This window comes from Rhinolophus sinicus, linkage group LG06 (genome assembly GCF_036562045.2).
Source record: "Rhinolophus sinicus isolate RSC01 linkage group LG06, ASM3656204v1, whole genome shotgun sequence".
NCBI classification, from domain to species: Eukaryota; Metazoa; Chordata; class Mammalia; order Chiroptera; family Rhinolophidae; genus Rhinolophus; species Rhinolophus sinicus.
The window spans coordinates 39,430,833-39,451,333 of NC_133756.1; the positions used below are offsets into that span (position 1 = coordinate 39,430,833).

The following is a 20,501-nucleotide window of genomic DNA, read 5'->3' on the forward strand; positions in this document are numbered from 1 at the left end:
TTCTGTTAATATTGGCCTACTTCACTTTACAAGTAAGAGCCTTCCAATAATATAGTTCCATTTTATTTCCATTCTTTATACTATTGTTGCCAGGTACTTTACATCTATACATGTTAAAACTTCAATATATTGTTAGAATGTTTGTGTTATACATTTTTAGACAAATAAGTTTGGTTTTCAACAGATTGGTTATAATAATCCTATATATGATTTTGTCTGTACAATTGTTTTTGGAGTTCCTTGAGCTTCCTAAATCTAAGTATACATTTGCATCAAATTTAGAAATTTTGACCATTTCTTCTTCAAATGTGTATGTTAGATTGCTTGATAATCTTCCACAAGTTACTAAAGTTTCTGTTCTTTTTCTTTTATATTCTTTCTCTCTGTTCTCAAAATTTGGTTATTTCTATTTATTTAAATTCAGATTCAAAGATCGTTTCTCTGCAATCTCTGATCTGATGCTAATCGACTAAGAACTATTCATTTCAGATGTCATTTTCAGTTCTAGGATTTGCACTTACTGTTAAAATATAATTTTAATGTCTTTCTTTGATTCTTCATCCTCATGTGTTCTTTTAATTTTTCTTTACATTTTTGAATTTAACATTAATTACTTATCTGCTTTTTTGTAACATCTGGATTAGCTCAGTGTTTGTTTCTGTTGAATGCTTTTTTGTCTTGACTACACATTACATTTTCTGGTTTCTTCACATATCTATTATTTTTGTGTTGCAGGTCAGACATGTATTATTTGATACAGGAAATCTTTATTATGTCACCTTCCTTGAATGGCTTTTGAGTTTGTTTGTTTGTTTGTTTTATTTTGGGCAGGCAGTTACATTTTTGATAGATTCATTTTATCTAGTCGGTCTTAATTTGATTTTTTTGGTAAGGTGAGTCTATTTGAATTTTTAACTTAACTAATGTCATACCTCTTAATCTAGGATGTGGTCCTCCCTCCTGAACATGGTTCTCACTCGTAAGGCATGGCTTTTTGGTATTTCACCTGAATGTCCAAACTAGTCAGTAAAGTATTTCCATTCTGGCTGACTAGAACTCTAAAAGGTCCTAGCACTGCCTGACCTCTGATATAGTTACTAATCACCTTTCAACTATAAATTAGGTGATCTCATTTACATCCTACAGAGTCTTTTTCTGTGACTATGCAGGCCAACTCAAGAACCTAAAGTGAATTTTATGCAGACTGCATAATTCCTCTCTATGCAGCTTCTTCTGCTGTTCAATTACCCTGTTCCACACATTGCAGGCATTTTATAATACCAGAAATCTTATCTCCATTCTCAACTCAATGAGTTGCCCTTTCACCTTCTATTCTGTGACACAAAAGTTCTCAGGCAGAAAATGAGGACAATCATGGAATATTGTGGAGGCTTGCTTTGTTTCTTTCCCTACTCCCAAAGATCACAGTTCTTTATTCATGTTCTTCTGTGCCTGAGAACAATTGTATCATGTATTTTGCTCCATTTTAGAGAGTTGACTTTTCAACTGGAAAAATCCATACAAGTTATCATGGCTCCATATATTTTTAGATTGCTTCCAAAATGATCTGCATAATACACAAATCTATGATGTCAATGTTTTGTTTAAAATTTTCTGTTGTCGCCTATCGCTTGTATAATAAAATTCAAATTCCCGCAAAGGAGATTCAAGATCCCTTAATTCACAATGTTGCTGGAATCACTTTCTAGACTCTTTTCCTGCTGTCTCTCCCCCTTCAGCCCTAATAGTTTTCAAATTGAATGTACATGAGAATCATGATAACTACATGATTACAATGTATCTCCCTCTTCATCTCATCCCAGCCTAGTTGGTACATCTAGGATAGACTGGGTTTCTAAATTTTTAACAAACAGCCTAGGCAATTTTGATATAAACAGTCTAACGCTACATACGTGTTCCATGATCCTGTTCAAGTCTTGCAATGCAGAGTGTAGTCAGAAGATCAGCAGTACCTGCCTCAAATACCAAATGTTTACAAACACAGGATCTTACTTCTTACCCCACCCCTACTCACCAGAATATGGTGTTTGTTTGTTTGTTTGTTTGTGAACCCAAGCTGACGGATTGACAGGTTTGCAGATGAAAGTTTGAAAAACACTGTCCCTGATTACTCCATTCTTTAGGTCAAGCACATTCATACTTCAGTGTTTTTATTCTTGTTATTTCTTCTACTTAAATATCTTTTTATTTCTTTTCCTTATAGGGAATTATTACTTATTTAAAGCCAAGATAAACTGAGCCTTTTTGAGCTTTCTTGAACTCCCAAGCAGATTTTATTTTACTCTCTTTTGGGTTTCAATTAAAAATACACATTATTTTTATTACAGCACTTTTAATTATTTATGTTTTTGGGTATTTCATGTGTTGGCCTGTGAGCTTTTAACACTGGGATTAAGTCTTTTTCTTTGATTCCTCAATGTATAGACTATGAGAGATCCTTGATAAATACCCTTGAGAAATTACTGTGTATCCAATCCTTAGTGCAAACAGTACTTGATGTTGATTGGTATAATATACCTTAATAAAGACTGTCAGCTTAGAAGTTAGGCTACTGGTTTTTGTATTTTAGTTCTGAGACTTACTAGCTCTGTGTTTTAAAGCAAATTATTCTCTCCTTTTATCTCTCACATGGAGCAAATAGAATTACCTATTTCAGTGGGTGGTTTACAATTTCAAAAGGGATAAACCATATGCAATACTTAATACCTAGCACATAGTAAGTACTCAGTAAAAGTTAGCTGTTACTGTTTAATTTTCATTTCAGCAAACATTTATTGGAAACCTAATGTGTCAGCCATTTTACACAGAAAAACAAAAAGTACAAGACCATATCTTCTGGATTATTACATTCTAAAGATATGACAATATGTAATTCTAACAACATCAAGTCAGTGAAGTCTATAACTAGATCAATGGACTCCAGACATTTTTTATCATGTATCTTATAAAATTAGCACACCAACATGCATATATTCATTTATAAATTATAGTCATGAACAAAAGTCATCTGTAAATATCTTAATGCAAAATATACTCTTTGGCAGACAGTGGTAAAATTTTTGGATATAAATCCATATTTCAAATATCCATTTTGATAATATCAAAATATTTTGACAAATTTATTTTCTAATATCATTAGATTGTCATCAATTTTACCTGGAAACTTGGCTTACAAAAAGCTCACATTAGTTAAAAGAAAAATGCCCTCTCTGCCATTTTCCTTTTCTTCTATTATACTAGTTACATGTTTTTGACCTGTGGTTTCTTTACAGAAACGTTTTAAAGATAACCTGCCAGTCTGCCAGTTTTTTAAGGATCGATTCAGTTAAAATCAGATATCAAAATCTATAAATGTACCTAATTTGCCTCACATAAGGTATAATGCATCCTCATGTACTAAATATTAAAAAAAAAAAAAAAAAACAGAGTGAAGGGCAACTCTCAACTTCTCTCCATTTGGAACGCTAAGTATTTATTATATTTTTGGTGCTGTGTGTGACACATGACTAAATGATATAGGAACTGTGATCACCAATGCAAATTTTCATGTTAAATATTAGTAAAATGTTATTGTTATTATTCATATATATGTATATATGTGTATATATATATATATATATATATATATATATAAAGTTAAATAGAATTTATAATATTTTCTTCTTGCACCCTAATGAATTTTTTTACAAGATTCCTGTCATATTTGTATCCCACTTTGGGGCATACTCCATTAGTTGATATCTAAATTGTACCCCTAAAATGAAACATACGAATGTGATAAAAAAATGAGATTTGTATAGTTTCAAAAATCTTTAATAAGAGCTTTAATGAATAAAAGCTTATTAGATCATCTAATTTAAACTCATACATACCTCTTCTTTAATACACAGACAAACCACTTGATGAAATTTCTTTTGTGAATGAAAAGTAGTGTTTTGATTAGTCAAGTTATTTTTTTAGTATTTCATATGATAAAAGCAGATGTTGAATGGTCATTTATTCCATCCTACAGATTTCTAGCAAGATCGTATTCCCGTCATTCAGAAGTCATTTTATATACTTATTACAAATTGAAGGACGTGGAAGGGTGACACAGGATTTTATTTCAAACCTACGTCTGTCTGACCCACTAAATCTGGGTCCTTATGGCTACACAACCAAGCCTACCAGTAAACTCTGTGTTTTTATCCATGGTGATTCAGAGCCTGGAAACTGTTGTATTGTTTTTCCTGACTTTATTTCTTCCTTAGTACATTACTTGATTGCAAAGTTGAGGTTTTGGGTTTTTTCGTTTGGCTGGTTTTTTTTCACCTATCCTAAATCCAAGACCCAAAGCATGTGTTTCATAGTTTCTGAATCCTCTGCCTAGTTAGATCAAGACCTGTCTGTCTTAACACTACTGTCATTTTGTATTGGATAATTCCTTGTTATGGGAAGCTGTCCTGTGCATTGTAAGATATTTAACAGCATTCCTGGACTCTGTTCTCTAGAATTTCTTCCATCCCCAATGTTGACACCAAAAATGTCTGTAGACATTGCCCTTATGGGGCACAACCATTCCCAGCTGAGAACCTCTAATTTAGAGGACAAAGTAAATTGATATTTTTTAAGTCCAAGGTGACTTTTTGTTTGAACAAATAGTTTCCTGATTAAAGACTGACTTTTCCCCAGGTGGGAATTTGTCAAGATAATAATAAGAAATTCTTTAAAGCAAAAAACAAAATTCTTCAAAAACAAGGAATCTCAATTTTGCATACTTAATCTCGCTTTTCCAGTTAATTGCAACTTTTAAACACTGTTTAATACTTGATCTTCACTTCAAGGAACTAGAGAGCATTTATACCCACAAATTAGAGCAATAATTAAGATGGCTTTTTTATACTCACATTTCTTCTTAGTAACAAAATACTTCAGAATCTCTTTCTAAATTAATATGTCCTTACTAAAAAGTTAACAGGATGCTAACTGAAGATGTTAACTTATCCTTCAATTCTTATATTAGACACACTATTTCCTGAGGAACCTTTCCTGACCCCTATCAAGTCTGAATTAGGTACCCCTCCAATGTACTCTTTTGGCACCCTGTGTTTATCATACTGTAATGAGTCTAGATTTTATTACCTGGTTACTTCTGTACATCTTTCTCTAAATTAGAGATCACAATCTCACTTGCCTTCAGGAATGAGACAGGTAACATAAATGAATGAATGTGTTGATAATATTGCAAAATTAAGTGGGAACTAACACTCAGACTCAATGTTTGTAAGATACAAGAAGTGGTGGAGGCTGTGGCAAGTTAGAGAATTTATGTAAAGAGAGCAGGCAGCATTCAGCTCCAGCTAATCGTTGCTGTGTAGGAACGAATGTAAGCCCAGTATTGCCCAAATTTTCACAAATTATGTAAAGTTTCCTGATATTTAAACATTGGCCATTAATTCAAAATTTAGTTGCAAATACTGTGAAGGGCAAACCACACACATCTTTTCCCTTGTGCCCTGTTTTATAATCTCTGATAGGAGTGATGAGCTCCACCAAAGCAGGGACCTGATCTAAATTACGTATCATCTCATTCTGAGCACTTAGAACAGTTCATGGTGTATATACATAAATAAATACACGCTGCATAAATAAATGAAGGAATTTATAATTCTATGGTGACTTAGAAAAAGAAACTGCTTATAAAAAGGAAGAATCATGTTGACATTGGGCAAAATATTGTCCTATATTGGCCACTAGAATTGGAAATTAGGATATTATCTGATATCTCTTCAAGTGATATTTTAGTAAATTTGTGGGAATAGGAAGTGTAAAAATAGATTGAAAATAAATGGAGTTAGGAAAATGGAGGCAATTAATATTGATTTCTCTTCCCAAAAGAAAAGGATTGGGTAGTATCTTGAGTAGTGGCAGGATCACAGAGAGATTCTATAACAATGTTTTTCAATCTTTAAAGTCTTGCCCTTTTGGATACATATAAAAGTTCAGTCTGTTTATTTATTTATTTTTATTTTTTAGATAAATAAAAGTGACAACAAATTGAAGAAATTATAATATTCAATTTGCTTTTCAAACAGCATGTATTTGCATTCTGCCATACTCCCAGAGATTCTAATTAGCCCTTCCCTGTTAAATCATCACTATATTATTGAATGAGAGGACAGGTATATTCAGAGGCCAGCTAGAGGCAGCCCCCAGGATGAAAGTAATTATGGGAAACTGGAAAATAATAGAAGAAAGGTCAGCAGTGCTGATGAGAAAGAATATGTAAAAGCAAATTTAGAGATTTACCCTTGGAAGAATATAGGTACTAAATCTAAGAGGGTATTCCTCATCTTTTTTTCTTTCTCTTTTTTCAAAATTTCAAGCAAAGTCAAGTATTTCCCTCATACTGAAACCTTTAATACTTGATATCTTCTGTGGAGAAAAATTCAGAATTATTTCAACAAGAGGCATATGGAGGTGTGAACTTTCATGAGCAGTTATTTTTATACTGATTAATGAATCCTTTCATTGGCGATGTCTATGACGCATGAGGCAGCTCTAGTCCATTAAATTTTAATGCCTGGAACTAAATACATTTTATACTAAAGCCCTCCATACTCCCTTGTCCTAGAAGAAAACTTAATATTCTTTTAAGACTACAAAACTGCTTTTATTACTTTTTCCCTTACAAATACAAATAGGCTGTGACAATTGCTGTGCTGGGTAAATTGGGTCCATGAAGAAAACTACTTAGGTAAGCACATTATTAAAATATGTATTTATATGTCTCTATTTTCACACACAGAAACTCAGTCTTCTTTCCAAACCAAGTTTAGCTCTGCCTTGGAGCTTGATGTGACAATTCAGGGAACATCAGAATATTCGAGTTGGTTAGGATATTACAGAAAACAACTTAGGCCAACTCAGAAATCTTACAGGTGAAGAAATGAGGTATTTCATGATTAACTATCTTTGAGGACAGAGTGGACTGAGACATACGGTGAATATTTTCATAGAATTAGGTCAATCTTGGGGGTGATACATTTAATATAAATATATAAACTTGTAAGGATCTTGATTTTGCACCTAAATACCATTTGATCCTTAGCTACAACTCTATAGGATAGAAACAGCAAGTATTAGATCCCTTTTTAACAGGTGTAGAGTACATCATCAGGGCTTACACATGAAAGGCAAAAAAATGGGAGTAGAAAGGTATATGGGGGTGGAGGGTAACATTTTGTATTAAGAAAAGCATAAGATTCAAAGTCAGAAGACCTAAGTTCAAATCCCGGTTCAGCTTCAATTTAGATGTACTTTAAAGAAACATAATGTATGATATGGTATGCCAGTTGAGTTCTTGAATAGTAGACTTTAAAGGGATTTAGGAGTGCAAGAGATTTATGTGGAAGTGACACCTGTGAAAGGAAAAGAAAGGAAGCAGCAGTGGTTGGGGGAGCTGTCAGACCACAATACAAGCTTACTAAAATCTCTGTTAGCCCAATGTGAGCTCCAGAGCAAAAATTGCCTGTTAGAGGAGTGTCGTATTCTGCGGAAATGGCTATACCCTTTTACCACCACCTTTCTTAATCACTAACGGAGCCATCTGAAAAGATAGCAACCTCAGCTTTAATGCTGCAGTGAATCCTAAAAGAGCTAACTGAAGGAGGCTGCCAGCTAATCATATCCATGACACTCTTCTTGAAGAGTGGTCTGAGTGGCAGCTCTTTACATCCACCACACTTGGGGAAATGCTCATGATTTTATATTAAATGAAAAAGAGAGATTACCTACCTCCATATGTAGTATCAGCTCAATTTTTGTGTACATAATAATTGATAATAAAAAGTACATGTCAAGCACTGTATAAGAAACTTATGAATTACGAAGAAAAAAATAATAACTTTACATGGAGAAAACTGTCAGACACCATCAGTGTTGCATACCTCCTGTCAGACACCATCAGTGTTGCATGCCTCCTGATATGATGCACGGAAAATACAACCTTTCTGTTGTATTTGTACCCCAAAAGGTATAATATGACTCTAATCATGAGGAAACACCAGATAAACCCAAACTAAGGGACATTCTACAAATTAACTGGCCAGTATTCTTTAATAGTGTCAATATCATGAAAGGCAAAGGAAGCCAGAGGAACTGATCCAGGTTAAAAAGATTATAGAGACATGACAAATGAATGCAATGTTTGACCCAGGATTTTCTTTTACTATTAAAAAAAAAAAAATTTAAGCCAACTGGCAAAATTTGAACAAGGTCCGTAAATTCGATGATAGAATTATGAAAGTGTAATTTTCTGGTTTTGTAATTACACTATGTTTATGTAAGACAATTCTCTTGTTTTTAGGAGATACACACTGAATTATGTAGAAGTGAAGAGGGATCACATCTTACTATCCAACAGCTGAGAGTGGCAGGGGTGGTGGGGCGGGGTAATGTTATGAATTTTGGGTGGAGGGTATATGAAATTTATTGAGTACTATTTTATATCTCTTCCGTAAGTCTGTAATTATGTCAAAATAGACAGGGCTTAAAAACAAAACAAAAAATATATATGTGTCAAGCATTGTGCTAAATGCATTACATTATTTGATTTAATCCTCACAATAACTCTATGATACTCTTATTATGTCCATTTTATAGTTAAAAAACAAAAACAAACAAAAAAGACACAGTTTAAGATATTAAGAAACATGTCCCAAACGTGGGAAGTGGCCATCAGTATGCAAATACAGGTTTGTTTTGCTGTGCAAGTCTGCGTCCTATCTAGTTTCATAAAGGAACATAAATAGGAAAAAAATAGAAGGAAATACAAACATAAATGATAATAGCAATTATATGGTAGTGCTGCCGGTTATTAAATTGTCACTTATTCCTTCACTTTATATTCTACATTTTCTACTATGAGATGTTCCAGTTATCTATTGAGGCATAGCAAGCAACCCCAAACGTAGTCCTGCATCACAATAATCATTTTATTATTCTCATGGAGTCTCAGTTCAGAAATTCAGACAAGACACAGTGGGGATGGCTTGATTCTGCTCCACCATGATTAGGGCCTCAGCTGAGAAGATAAAAATGACTGGGGGTTGCTCCATCAGCTGGGGAATTGGACTCTTCTGGAGGCTTCACATCTCTGTTGCCTGGGCTGTGATAACTGTAAGGTGGGCCTTAGCTGGGTCATTAATGGGAGGGTCTTTATGTGATATGTCACCTCTCATTGTGGCCTGGGCTTCCTTATAGCAGCTGCCTCAAGTTAGTCTGACTTCTTACATGGTAGCTCAGAGCTTCAAGAGAAAGTTTTTCAAAAAATAATGAGGAAGCTATGTGGTTTTCTATTACCAAGCTATGGATAAAACATAGGAGGTCAGACAAGTAAGTGAAGAACTCATCCTAGAAAAAGAGCTACATCCCTCATTGCTGAATATCACTATAGTCACCTTCGAAATACTCCCCTTGAGAAGCTATGCACTGATGCCAGCACCTAGTCCACCCTTCAAAGCAATTTTGGAACTCTTTTCCTGGAATGGCCATCAGAGCTGTCATCATATTACCCTTGCTGTCCTGATGTCATTCAAATATCTTCCTTTCAATATCTTCAGGTAGCCATTGGGGGCTAGATCAGGTGAGTAGGGAGGGTGTTCCAATACAGTTATTTGTTTACTGGCTAAAAACTCCCTCACAGACAGTGCCATGTGAGCTGGTACATTGTCGTGATGCAAGAGCCATGAATCGTTGGTGAAAAGTTCAGGTCATCTAACTTTTTCATGCAGCATTTTCAGCACTTCCAAAGAGTAAACTAGGTTAAGTGTTTGTCAGTTGGTACAAATTCATAATGAATAATCCCTCTTAATCAAAAAAAGGTTAGCAACATCGCTGCAACTAGTTCGTGAACTTAAATGTTCACCTCACAGTTTCCTTTTGTCACATTCTTTTGGTCACAACCCACCCAGATTCAAGGGGAAGGGACACAGATTTCACATATCAATGGAAAGATTGTAAATGAATGCTTGCCATGTTTTAAAAACCCCCAGAGGACATTATTATTTCCATAATCAGAAGAAAGGAAATTTTAGATGTTTAAAAAATTACATTTTAATTTTTATTTTGGAACAGAATTAGCAAAAAACCCAGTTTACATATGTATATTTAAATGCATGTGATTTGGTGGTAAAGAATCTGCACTCTCTGACACTGAAGCCTGCTTCTGTTGGCTTTATCCACAGTAACAATCACAGAGCTAACAACAGACAGGGTATTAGATGCATTGTTAGTTTTATGCATAGTACAAAGTGGGAGTTGCTAACATTACAAAAAGTTTTCATTCATTTACATAAACCTTTGGAGGTCTTTTGTACCACAGATGCTATTTTTTCAAAGATATAGCAACACTGGTTTTTTGTTCAAGCCTCTCTTTTTCACATACGGATTTTCTTTTGTTTAGAAATAATATTTAAGGTTCTGGAAGTACTTTAAATTCTTTGATACTGTCATCAACTGTGAAATAGACATAATACAATTGACCTTTGAATAACATGGGATTAGAGGCACCAAGGCCGTCGAAAATCTGCATATGAATTTTGACTCCCCAAAAAGTTAACTTCAGTTGGCCTTTCTGCAGATTCAACCAATAGTGAGTTGAAAACTGCATTTCTGTCTGCAATTGGGAAACTATAGTTGGGACTGCGAAAATACCGCTTTTCATTGACCATTGGTTGAGTCAGCGGATGTGAAACTTTGCAGATATGAAAAGCTAACTGTATATGTTGAAAAAAAATCTGTGTTATGTGGACCCACACAGTTCAAACCATGTTGTTGAAGGGTCAACTGTAATACTTATTTCATAGGTAAATTGTGAAACTTGAAAGACATGACGTAGATAAAACATTTTACATGGTATTTAGCCCTTAATAAGCAATTTATAAGTAACAATGACTCTTTTGTTACATTCTCTTTAGCATAGCTTGGTAAGATAAAAGTTCTGTTTTATAGTATTAAGTAAAAAAAAAGTATTTAGATCAATCAGAAGTCAACATGAGAAATCCAACCAAGATATGAAAGGATAATTTAGTACTTCTAATATTTGACCTCAACCTTTGCCTATTCTGAAGGAATCATAGCATAACTTTCTCATAAATTCCACAAAGTTTGGCTAAATAACAAGAAAATACAAAGACAGTTGATGAGATAATGAATGTGTGTTTGCTAGAAACTGCCTGATAGATAAATATTTCATATGCTCCATGATTTACATATAATTTATTTTAATTTAACTTAGTACAGTGCTTGTCATAAGGTAAACATTCATTAACAAATATCAAATTAAAGAGTATCCATCTTTTTTACTGATTTGTACTAGTTCTTCATAAATTAAGTACACAAACGACTTATCTGTTATACATGTTGTGAATATTTCTCATTTGTCATTTATATTATATTGTGTTTTTTAATACTTTGCTCAAATTTATCATATTTTCCCTGTATTTTAAGAAATGATTTTATCCTTAAAAAGACGTGCTCCACTTTCCTGAATTTAAATGCTTGCAGGGCAAAATATTTCAAGGTGATGTCTTTCCCTTTTATCTAAAGGCTACTCATGTCTTTAACCCTTACCATTCAAAATTAATTAGAGTTTACTCCTGTGAATTGTTTTTGTCTTTTTGTTGTTGTTGATTTAAGTTAGTTTATTGTGGTGACAATTGTTAATAAAATTACATAAATTTCAGGTATACTTCTTTTCTTTTTTCATTTCTTTCTTTTTTTTTTTTTTTTTTTCTGGAGGAAGGAGAACTAGTAGACATTTCCTAATTTCCAGTACTGGTTTAGAGTTTTCCTATGTTTCATTTCTTTGGTTATTTCAATAGGTAAGTAGTAAAGTAGAGGAAATGAAGTTGTGGGGAGGAGGTACAAAGAAAGAATAAAAAGGTACTAGATGGTGGAGTCCAATCACTAACTTATCTGGAAGTTTCCACTGAGAGATATACTGAGCCCCAGACTTCTATGTCCAATAGTAATGAGTTTAACTGAATATTATCTTTGCAGATGCCTTTTAAATGTTTTAAATATATCATCACATTAGTGTGGATGCACAGTTAATATGTGTCTCACAATAGGTGGATACAGTTATCGTCCCATTTTTTTTTTTTTTTTATAACCAAGGGAATTAGTGTAAAGGGGTTATGTAACTTGCCCCAGTTCACAGTCATTAGCAGAGCTGGGATTCTGACTAGGGAGCCTAATTCTAGTACACACAGTCTTAACCCTGCATTATAAGTATCTTAAACTTAATATGTGAAAAACAAAACATTTTATTTCTATGTCAGAAACTACATCTTCCTGATTCTGCCCTATCTCAGTATCATGTCATTCCCTGACTATCCACTGCACTTGGTAAAAACCCACACACTCAATGCCATGGCCCATCAGGCCCTACAAGTTCAGATGTCTTTGACCTCATCTTGAACATTACTCCCCCACCCCCTTTTTTTTTAACCTACTCAACACTGGCCTTCAAACATACCAAGCTTATTTTCATCTTCGGACATTTGTACCCTCTGTCCTTGAAAGCTCATCCCCAAAATCGTCGCTTGGATTTCATCATTTTGGTATTTATCATTTGTCTCAAAGATCACATCCTCAATGAAGCTTTCCTGGACTAAAATTAAAGTATCCAGTTTATCATTGGCCTGTTTTTATCTTACAGCTGTTGGTACTTTGTGATACTTTATGTAATATTTTCTTATTTGTTTATTTTCTTTCTGTCCTCTCTCATACACACAGTTAAAATATAAGCTCCATGAAAGCAGGGATTTAACTGTTGTACTCACTGCATTGTTTCCACTGCTCAGAACAATGTTTCACACACTGTATTGTCTCAATACAGATTTATTGAGTGTATATAAATTGTGTCAAAAAGGAGAATGACATAATCAAAACTGTGTACAAGAAAACTTGTCTAGCAGTGTGAAGGTAGCAGTGTGGAGCATAAACTAAGATGAGAAAAGGCTTAGTCAAAGAGACTAGGTAGGAAGCTATGTAAAATGAAGGACGGTGACAGAAATAAAGAAATGTGAGGAGTATTAGCCAGTTAAAACCAGCAGAACTCTAAAACTAATTGAGTTGAAGGGACTCAAGGTCATTTGGAATAAAGTGCCATTAATATAGATAGGACGTACTAGGAGATGACAGATCACACTGGGAAAATTATGAATGGTATTTACAAGAGCAATTTTGAATTTCTAATTTGAGATGCATTGGTAGGCAGGATATATGAGATTTGGACTTAGCAGAGAAATCAGGACAAAAGATGAAGTTATCAGATTGTGTAAGAATTACCAAAGGCGACATTTAGAATGAGAAAGGGCTAAACTCCTAAATCACTCACTTTTTATACACAGATAAGGAAGAGGCAAAGAATATATGGAATATGTGGTTTGATGAAAGCAAAAGAAAGAGGGATTACAAGATGATCTCACTACAGAGATGAGGAAGATGATTGACATTGGATTTGGTAAACAGAAGATCACTTCTTGAAACTGAGGAAGTGACTTCAGGACAATGATGAGGTCCAAATGTCTCAGGCGATTTCTCCTAACAATACAAGGCAAAGGGAAGAGGAGAATATATGTGCTTTAGTGAGAAGGGATAGTATGAGGAAAAGCAAGGTTAGATGTGTAAGGAGTATGGTGAACTCATTTGGCATTTATGCAAGATTAGGGTGTACATTGCTAGAGATGACTAAAGAAATGAGATCAGAGCTGTCAGCAGTGACTGTCAATAACTTTTTCCAGAAGCTTAGAAAATAAAGGAAAAGGATAGAGATATAATTAGTTTTGTTCTGTTTTGTTGTTTTGTTTTGCTTTGCTTTAAGAATAGAGATTAAGTCTATAAACTGAGCAGAAGGAGCTAATAGAACAGTAAAGGAAGAAGACATCTTTATTTAACTTTTTGTTAGAGCAGGTATACAGAGTGGAAGAATTGGAAACTACCAGCATACCCCTTTTGTTGTGCTTTGCTTTATATGACTGTGTAGATATTGCCTTTTTTACAAATTGAAGGTCTGTGGCAACCCTGCATGGAGCAAGTGTATTGTTACCATTTTTCCAGTAGCATTTGCTCACTTCATGTCTCTGCATCACATTTTGGTAATTCTCGAAATATTGTAAACTTTTTCATTTTCATTATATTTGTTATGGTGATCTGTGATCAGTGACCTTTGATGCTACTACCGTAATTGTTTTGGACCATCATGAACCATGCCCATGTAAGACAGAGAACGTAATCGACAAATGTAGTGTTCTAACTGTTCCACTGACTAGCTGTTCCTTCTCCCTCTCCTCAGGCCTCCTATTCCCTGAGACACAACAATATTGAAATTAGCCAATTTATAACTCTACAATGGCGTCTAAGTGTTCAAGTGAAAGTAAGAGTTGCATGTCTCTCACTTTAAATCAAAAGCTAAAAATGATGAAACTTAGCCAAGCAAGCATATAAGCCAAAAGCTAGGCCTCTTGTGCCAATAGTTAGCCAAGTTGTGAATGGAAAAACTAAGTTATTGAAGGAAATTAAAACTGCTACTCTAGTGAATGCACAAACACTAAAGGAAAACAGCCTTCTTGCTGATATAAAGTTCAGTGTTCTAGATAGAAAATTGGAACATCTACAACATTCCCTTAAGCCAAAGCCTAATCCAAAGCAAGACCCCAATACTCTTTAATTCTATGAAGCCTAAAAGAGGTGAGGAAGGAAGCTGCAAATAAAAGTTTGAAGCTAGCAGAAACTGGTTCATGAGGTTTAAAGAAAGAAACTGTCTCTATAACAGAAGTGCAAGGTGAAGTGGTAAGTGCTGACGTAGAAGCTGCAGCAAGTTATTCAGAAGATCAAGCTAAGATAGTGAAGGTGGCCACACTAAACAACAGATTTTCAATGCAGACAAAACAGCCTTATATGAGAAGAAGATGCCATTTAGGACTTTCATAGCTAGAGAGGAGAAGTCAATGCCTGGCTTCAAAGGACAGGCTGACTCTCTTGTTAGGGGCTAATACAGCTGGTGGCTTTAAGTTTACCATTTCACAAATGCTCATTTACCATTTCAAAAACCCTAGGGCCCTTAAAAGTTATGCTAAATCTACTCTACTGCCTGGCTCTAAATGGAACAACAAAACCTGGATGACAGCATACCTGTTTACATGGTTTACTGACTATTTTAAGCCCACTGTTGGGACCTATTCTCAGGGGGGAAAAAAATAAAAAGAAAAGATTTCTTTCAAAATATTACTGCTCATTGACAATGCATCTGGTCACCCAAGAGCTCTGATGGAGATATACAGTGAGATTCATGTTTCCATGCCTGCTAAACATCCATTCTGCAGTCTATGGATGAAGGAGTAAGTTCAACTTTCAAGTCTTATTAAGAAATACATTTCATAAGATTATAGTTGTCATAGATAGTGGTGATTCCTCTGATAGATGTGAGCAAAGTAAACTTTTTGGGAAGGATTCATCATTCCAGATGCCATTAAGAACATTCATAATTCATGGGAAGAGGTCAAAATATAAACATTAACAAGAGTTTAGAATAAGTTGATTCCAACACTCATGGATGACTTTGAGGAGTTCAGAACTTCAATAGAGAAGTATCTGCAGGTGTGGAAATAGCAAGAGAACTAGAATTAGAAGTAGACTGAAGATGTGACTGAATTGCTGCAATCATATGATAAAACTTTTTAACAGATGAGGATCTGCTTCTTATGGATTAGCAAAGAAAGTGGTTTCTTGGAATGGAATCTACTCATGGTGAAGATGCTGTGAAGATTATTGAAATGACAAAAAAGGATTTAGAATATTATGTAAATTTAGTTGATAAAGCAGTGTCAAGTTTGAAAGGACTGACTCCAATTTTGAAAGACATTCTACTGTGGATAAAATTATATCAAACAGAGAAATGATACATTCCACAGAGAAATGCATGCTACAGAGAAATTGTTAATGAAAGGAATAGTCAATTGCTGCAGCAAACTTCACTGCTGTCTTATTTTTAAGAAATCACCATAGCTACACCAACCTGCAGCCATCAACCTCAAGGCAAGACCAGCAAAAGGATTATAACTCACTGAAAACTTAGGAGATAGTTACCATATTTTAGCAATACAATATTTTTAATTAAGGTATGTACATTGTTTGTTTAGACATAATGCTGTTACACACTTAATAGACTACAGTATAATGTAAACATAACTTTTATATGCACTGGGAAACCAAAAAATTTCATGTCACTTGCTTTATTGCAACATTGCCTTTATTGCAGTGGTCTGGAAACGTACCTGCAATATTTCTGAAGTATGCCTGTATAACATTAATTTTGCTATTGAAGGTCTTTACCAAAGCTTTTTCTCACTTTTTTATAATTTCTCAATCTTTGCATATATGTGACAGCATTAAAAAATTAAATTTTTTAATGGGGAATTTTCTTAACCAACAGAATTTGAAATTATATCTATATCTATAGCTATCTCTCTCTATATACCCATATATAGAGAGAGATAGCTATAGATATAGATATATATGCAATGGCCTATCCTGTGAAGATTTAACTTTCTTGCCACTGGGTATGTTTGAGATGTTGATGGGCCAAGTGTAATAGAAGTTGTGGGAGAAAGTTAAATATTAAGATCTTTCTTTGCATTCCCTCCAAATCTGGGGTTTTGTGACTATGTGACCCTCCACATCACTTTTTTTGAGTGTTCTGATTCATAAAATGAAGTTTGCAATAGTTTTTCATGGGGTTATTTAGAGAAATATTTATTTTTTTTTTTATTTGTTTTTTTATCAACTATTTTTGAAGTCCCACCATGTACCAGGTTTAAGTAATTAATGCACATAAAAGGTTAATTACATAATAAAAATTCAGCGAATGTTAATTGCTATTAATATTATTAAAACGTTCCACGTTTCCTCAAAGACAGAAATACAATGCAAGTAATAGTATGAAGAAAGTGAGGATTACTTTGGTCATTATATAAATTATTCTAATTTAAAGGCTCAGGTAATGCTTCAAACATTTTCTCTATTAAAATGACTCAAGTTAAGAAAGGTACTATTGATTAATTATGTGTAGGGCCCATGACACTATGTGTCATTAATTATGTATAGGACCTATGAGATATATGTATTAGAAAAGAAGCAATTACTGAACTACCATGAAATAGTCCACTGCAGTCAGTTCAATACTGTAGTTGTTGGAGAAAGGACATTTATTGGAGTGACCTACATATAAGATTGAGTTCAATTTGCAAGAGCCTCACCATAGATAAATGTCCTTTCTGTCTTTCATGGTCAAGTGATGGAGGATTGATTGTAACTGAACGGCCCTGTCATTTGTTCCAACATTTCGACCATCAGAGAGCTGCTGTCTGTTATTTCATGTGCTCTTAGGCCAGAAATCACACAGGTTTTCTCTGAGCGCCTAAACTAGCTGACAGTCAGGGAATCAATACATCCTGTTGCACAGCATTCAAACCCGCTATTAGTAGAAAAGTAACACTAAAGATGTGTTTCCTTACAGGACAGTGCAGAATTGATCACTTCCCTGCTTCACAGTGGAGCTGACATACAGCAGGTTGGGTATGGTGGCCTCACTGCCCTGCATATCGCTACAATAGCTGGTCACCTGGAGGTAAGTTACACCTTAGTCACCTGTAAAAGTAAACCTGCCTCTTTGGACTCTTGTTTGCAACTGTTTTCAAAGGCTGACTGTTGAGCTTGTAGGAGTTGGTTTATTTTTTAGCTACTGAACACCCTCATTTGTTTGGAGGATCAAATTAAGCTATATAAATGTTCTTTTGATAGTCAATGCAGTCTATTTTATAACAGTGTAACCAAACATCAATTAATATTTAAAAAGGCTGGATGAACAGTAGCTTTATAACAGTGAGTCAGAGCCTAGGTTTTGGAGTCAGGCACCTCAGTTTCCATCACTTGCTATGTTTACCTCAAGGAAGTTGCTGTACCTCACATCTGTGTTTTCTTCATTTATAAAATAGAAATAACAATAGGTCTATTTTAATGATAAAGTTAGATAATCCACACAAAGCACTTTGCAGATTGCTTCTGTATGCAGAATAAGGACCCAGTAAAAGATCATTCATTCATTCACACATGAATTTTTTGATCTATCAAGCATCTATTATGTACCAGATACTGTTTTAGTTCCTGAGGTGACAGCAGCAAGAAAGGCAAATCTCCATTTTTATTTTTTTTATTTTTGGAGTTTAGTTATATAGAATGAGACATACGATAAAGAAAATGAAATATTATACGATGTTAGTTAGTAGTGAATACTAGAACTAGAAAAATAATAAAACAAGGTAAAATGAAAACAGAGTAATGGAGAATTGGACACTATTTTAAATAAGCTATATAGTGAAGCTATATATGATAAATATTATAGCACCTGCAAAGGCCCTGAGGTAGAAAAAAGCTAGGTGTGTTTAAGGGACATGCATGAGCCTAAGTTATTGGTATAGTATGAGGTGAAGGTAGAGTGAGGGAAATGAGACCAGGTGGATTGTTGCAAACCAGGTCACAAAGTGTTTTAAAAGCCATAAAAATGACTCTGGATTTTGTCTTAAATTTAATTATTGAAAATATTAATTTTTATTCAAAGCACTTTCAAATGCATTATTTCACTTACTTCACAAATCTTCATGAAATAGTTTTTATTATTACTGCCATTTGATAGATATAAAACCAAGGCTCTTCTTGCACAGTAATTATCTTTACAAATTGCAAAGCCATTGAGAGCTATGCCTGGAATCCCGGTCATTTTACTCAAAATCCCTTGATCATCAACATTCTATCAATTGTGGTAACCACATTAAATTCAAAAATATAATAAATGAGAAGTCTTATATACCTTAATTATTAAATGGTTATCTATTTCTCCCTTTTAGTCATGTTGCAAGTTAAATTGCACTTTCTTCAAACACATTCACAAACACACAGACACCCCAACTGTGAGCAAATAGAACTGCATATAAAATTATACATAAAACCTATAAAATAGGTGTAATTCGTATCTCTTAGTATCACTTCAAAGGGCTCTTATATTAAATAAATATTAACATATCCCATTGACAGCAAAATAGTTTCCTCCATGTTGACATTTCCAGCCCTTATTATATCACCTTATTTCCCAAAAAATAAATGATTTTAGTGAGATTAATTGTAAATATAAGAGAATTTGCATTACACATGAGAGGAGAAATCCCATTAGAATCACTTAAACATAAATGTTTTACAGAAAAGAAACCAGTTGAGGCCAGTGATAAAGTAAATGAAAGGTAAATATTAAGAAGCCTGGGTGGAAGAATTGCTGAGGTAGACCTTAAGTTCCCTGAAGCATTCAACCTCTGAAAGTCAGGAAAATGACAGGGTATCTTTTACAAAACAAAATCATTTTTGTCTAGTGCTAAGCTGATTACATGTATGAGTGATAGAATTAAAACATTAGGTAAAAAGCACTGTGGTTAAGAGCCTGGTCTCTTTATCTCCTATTCAAATAGCTCCTTTCTTGCATAAATCCTATATGGAAGGAAATATCATATTGATTCTACCAGCCTTAGGGCAAACTTTACCAGTATAATTCCAAATAGGTCTCTACTCTTGCCTTGCAATTCTCCATGCGTTCTCAAACTTCCTTCATTAGCTATTGTATAATGTTTAATGACTTTTACAGTCAATAATTGATGATGCACAAAACAAGTGTACATACATTAGCTTTATTCTCTTCTTATCTAATGGACTAATAAAGTCACAGATCAAATAATAAAGGAAAATGGTATCCAAAAAAACCTAAAAGCATTATATTCAAAAGTACAGAATTTTTCCTTTGAATTATTTATTTCGAAGCTATTAATTGCAATAAATACCCACTTTCAGTATATTTTCTTTCCCCCATAGTCATTTAACTATTCATGTAACAAATATTATTGAGCCTCTATGATTTTCAGAGCATCGTGCTAGAATATGGGAGTGATACAAGAAAATATGACATAGTATTTTCCCCTAAAGACTTTATAGTACAGCTGAACACACAAAATGAATACACAGGAAAAATTGTATAAGCAATTCAAAAGTAAAATAGCAATGTAGTCATAAATAAGGAAAAGGAAAAGTTGAAGATCAAAGTATGTTTGATAATTAGGAATAATTAGAAATTTGATAATTACATAGCAAAGAATGTCAAAAAACACAAAACTGGAAGCATTAGGAGTTCACTGGGAACAGAGAGCAATGTGAACTAGAAAGGTTAGAGAAGGATTTATGAGAGGGGTTTGAAATTGGGCTGAACGTCAAAGAGTAGTGAGAACTGGACAGGGAAAAGAAGAAGAACCATGTCCAAAAATGGGAAGGAAGAATTAGCCGAGCACATTTAGGAGAAAATGAATAAAATGATAGCATGAAACAGATTGTGAAGAGTT

General features: G+C 34.1%; 1 protein-coding gene across 2 annotated transcripts in view; it reads left to right on the forward strand.

Moving 5' to 3' along the window:
• Window positions 1–20,501, forward strand: part of TNNI3K (TNNI3 interacting kinase) — a 267,960-nt gene that overhangs the window by 16,894 nt on the left and 230,565 nt on the right. Inside the window, exon 5 of one of the 2 annotated variants that reach the window (XM_019743776.2) lies at window positions 17,585–17,695. The exons of the other annotated variant lie outside the window; for it this stretch is intronic. Coding sequence (XP_019599335.1) covers window positions 17,585–17,695 — 111 coding nt within the window. The remainder of the gene's footprint in view (window positions 1–17,584; window positions 17,696–20,501) is intronic. 2 annotated transcript variants of the gene reach the window in all.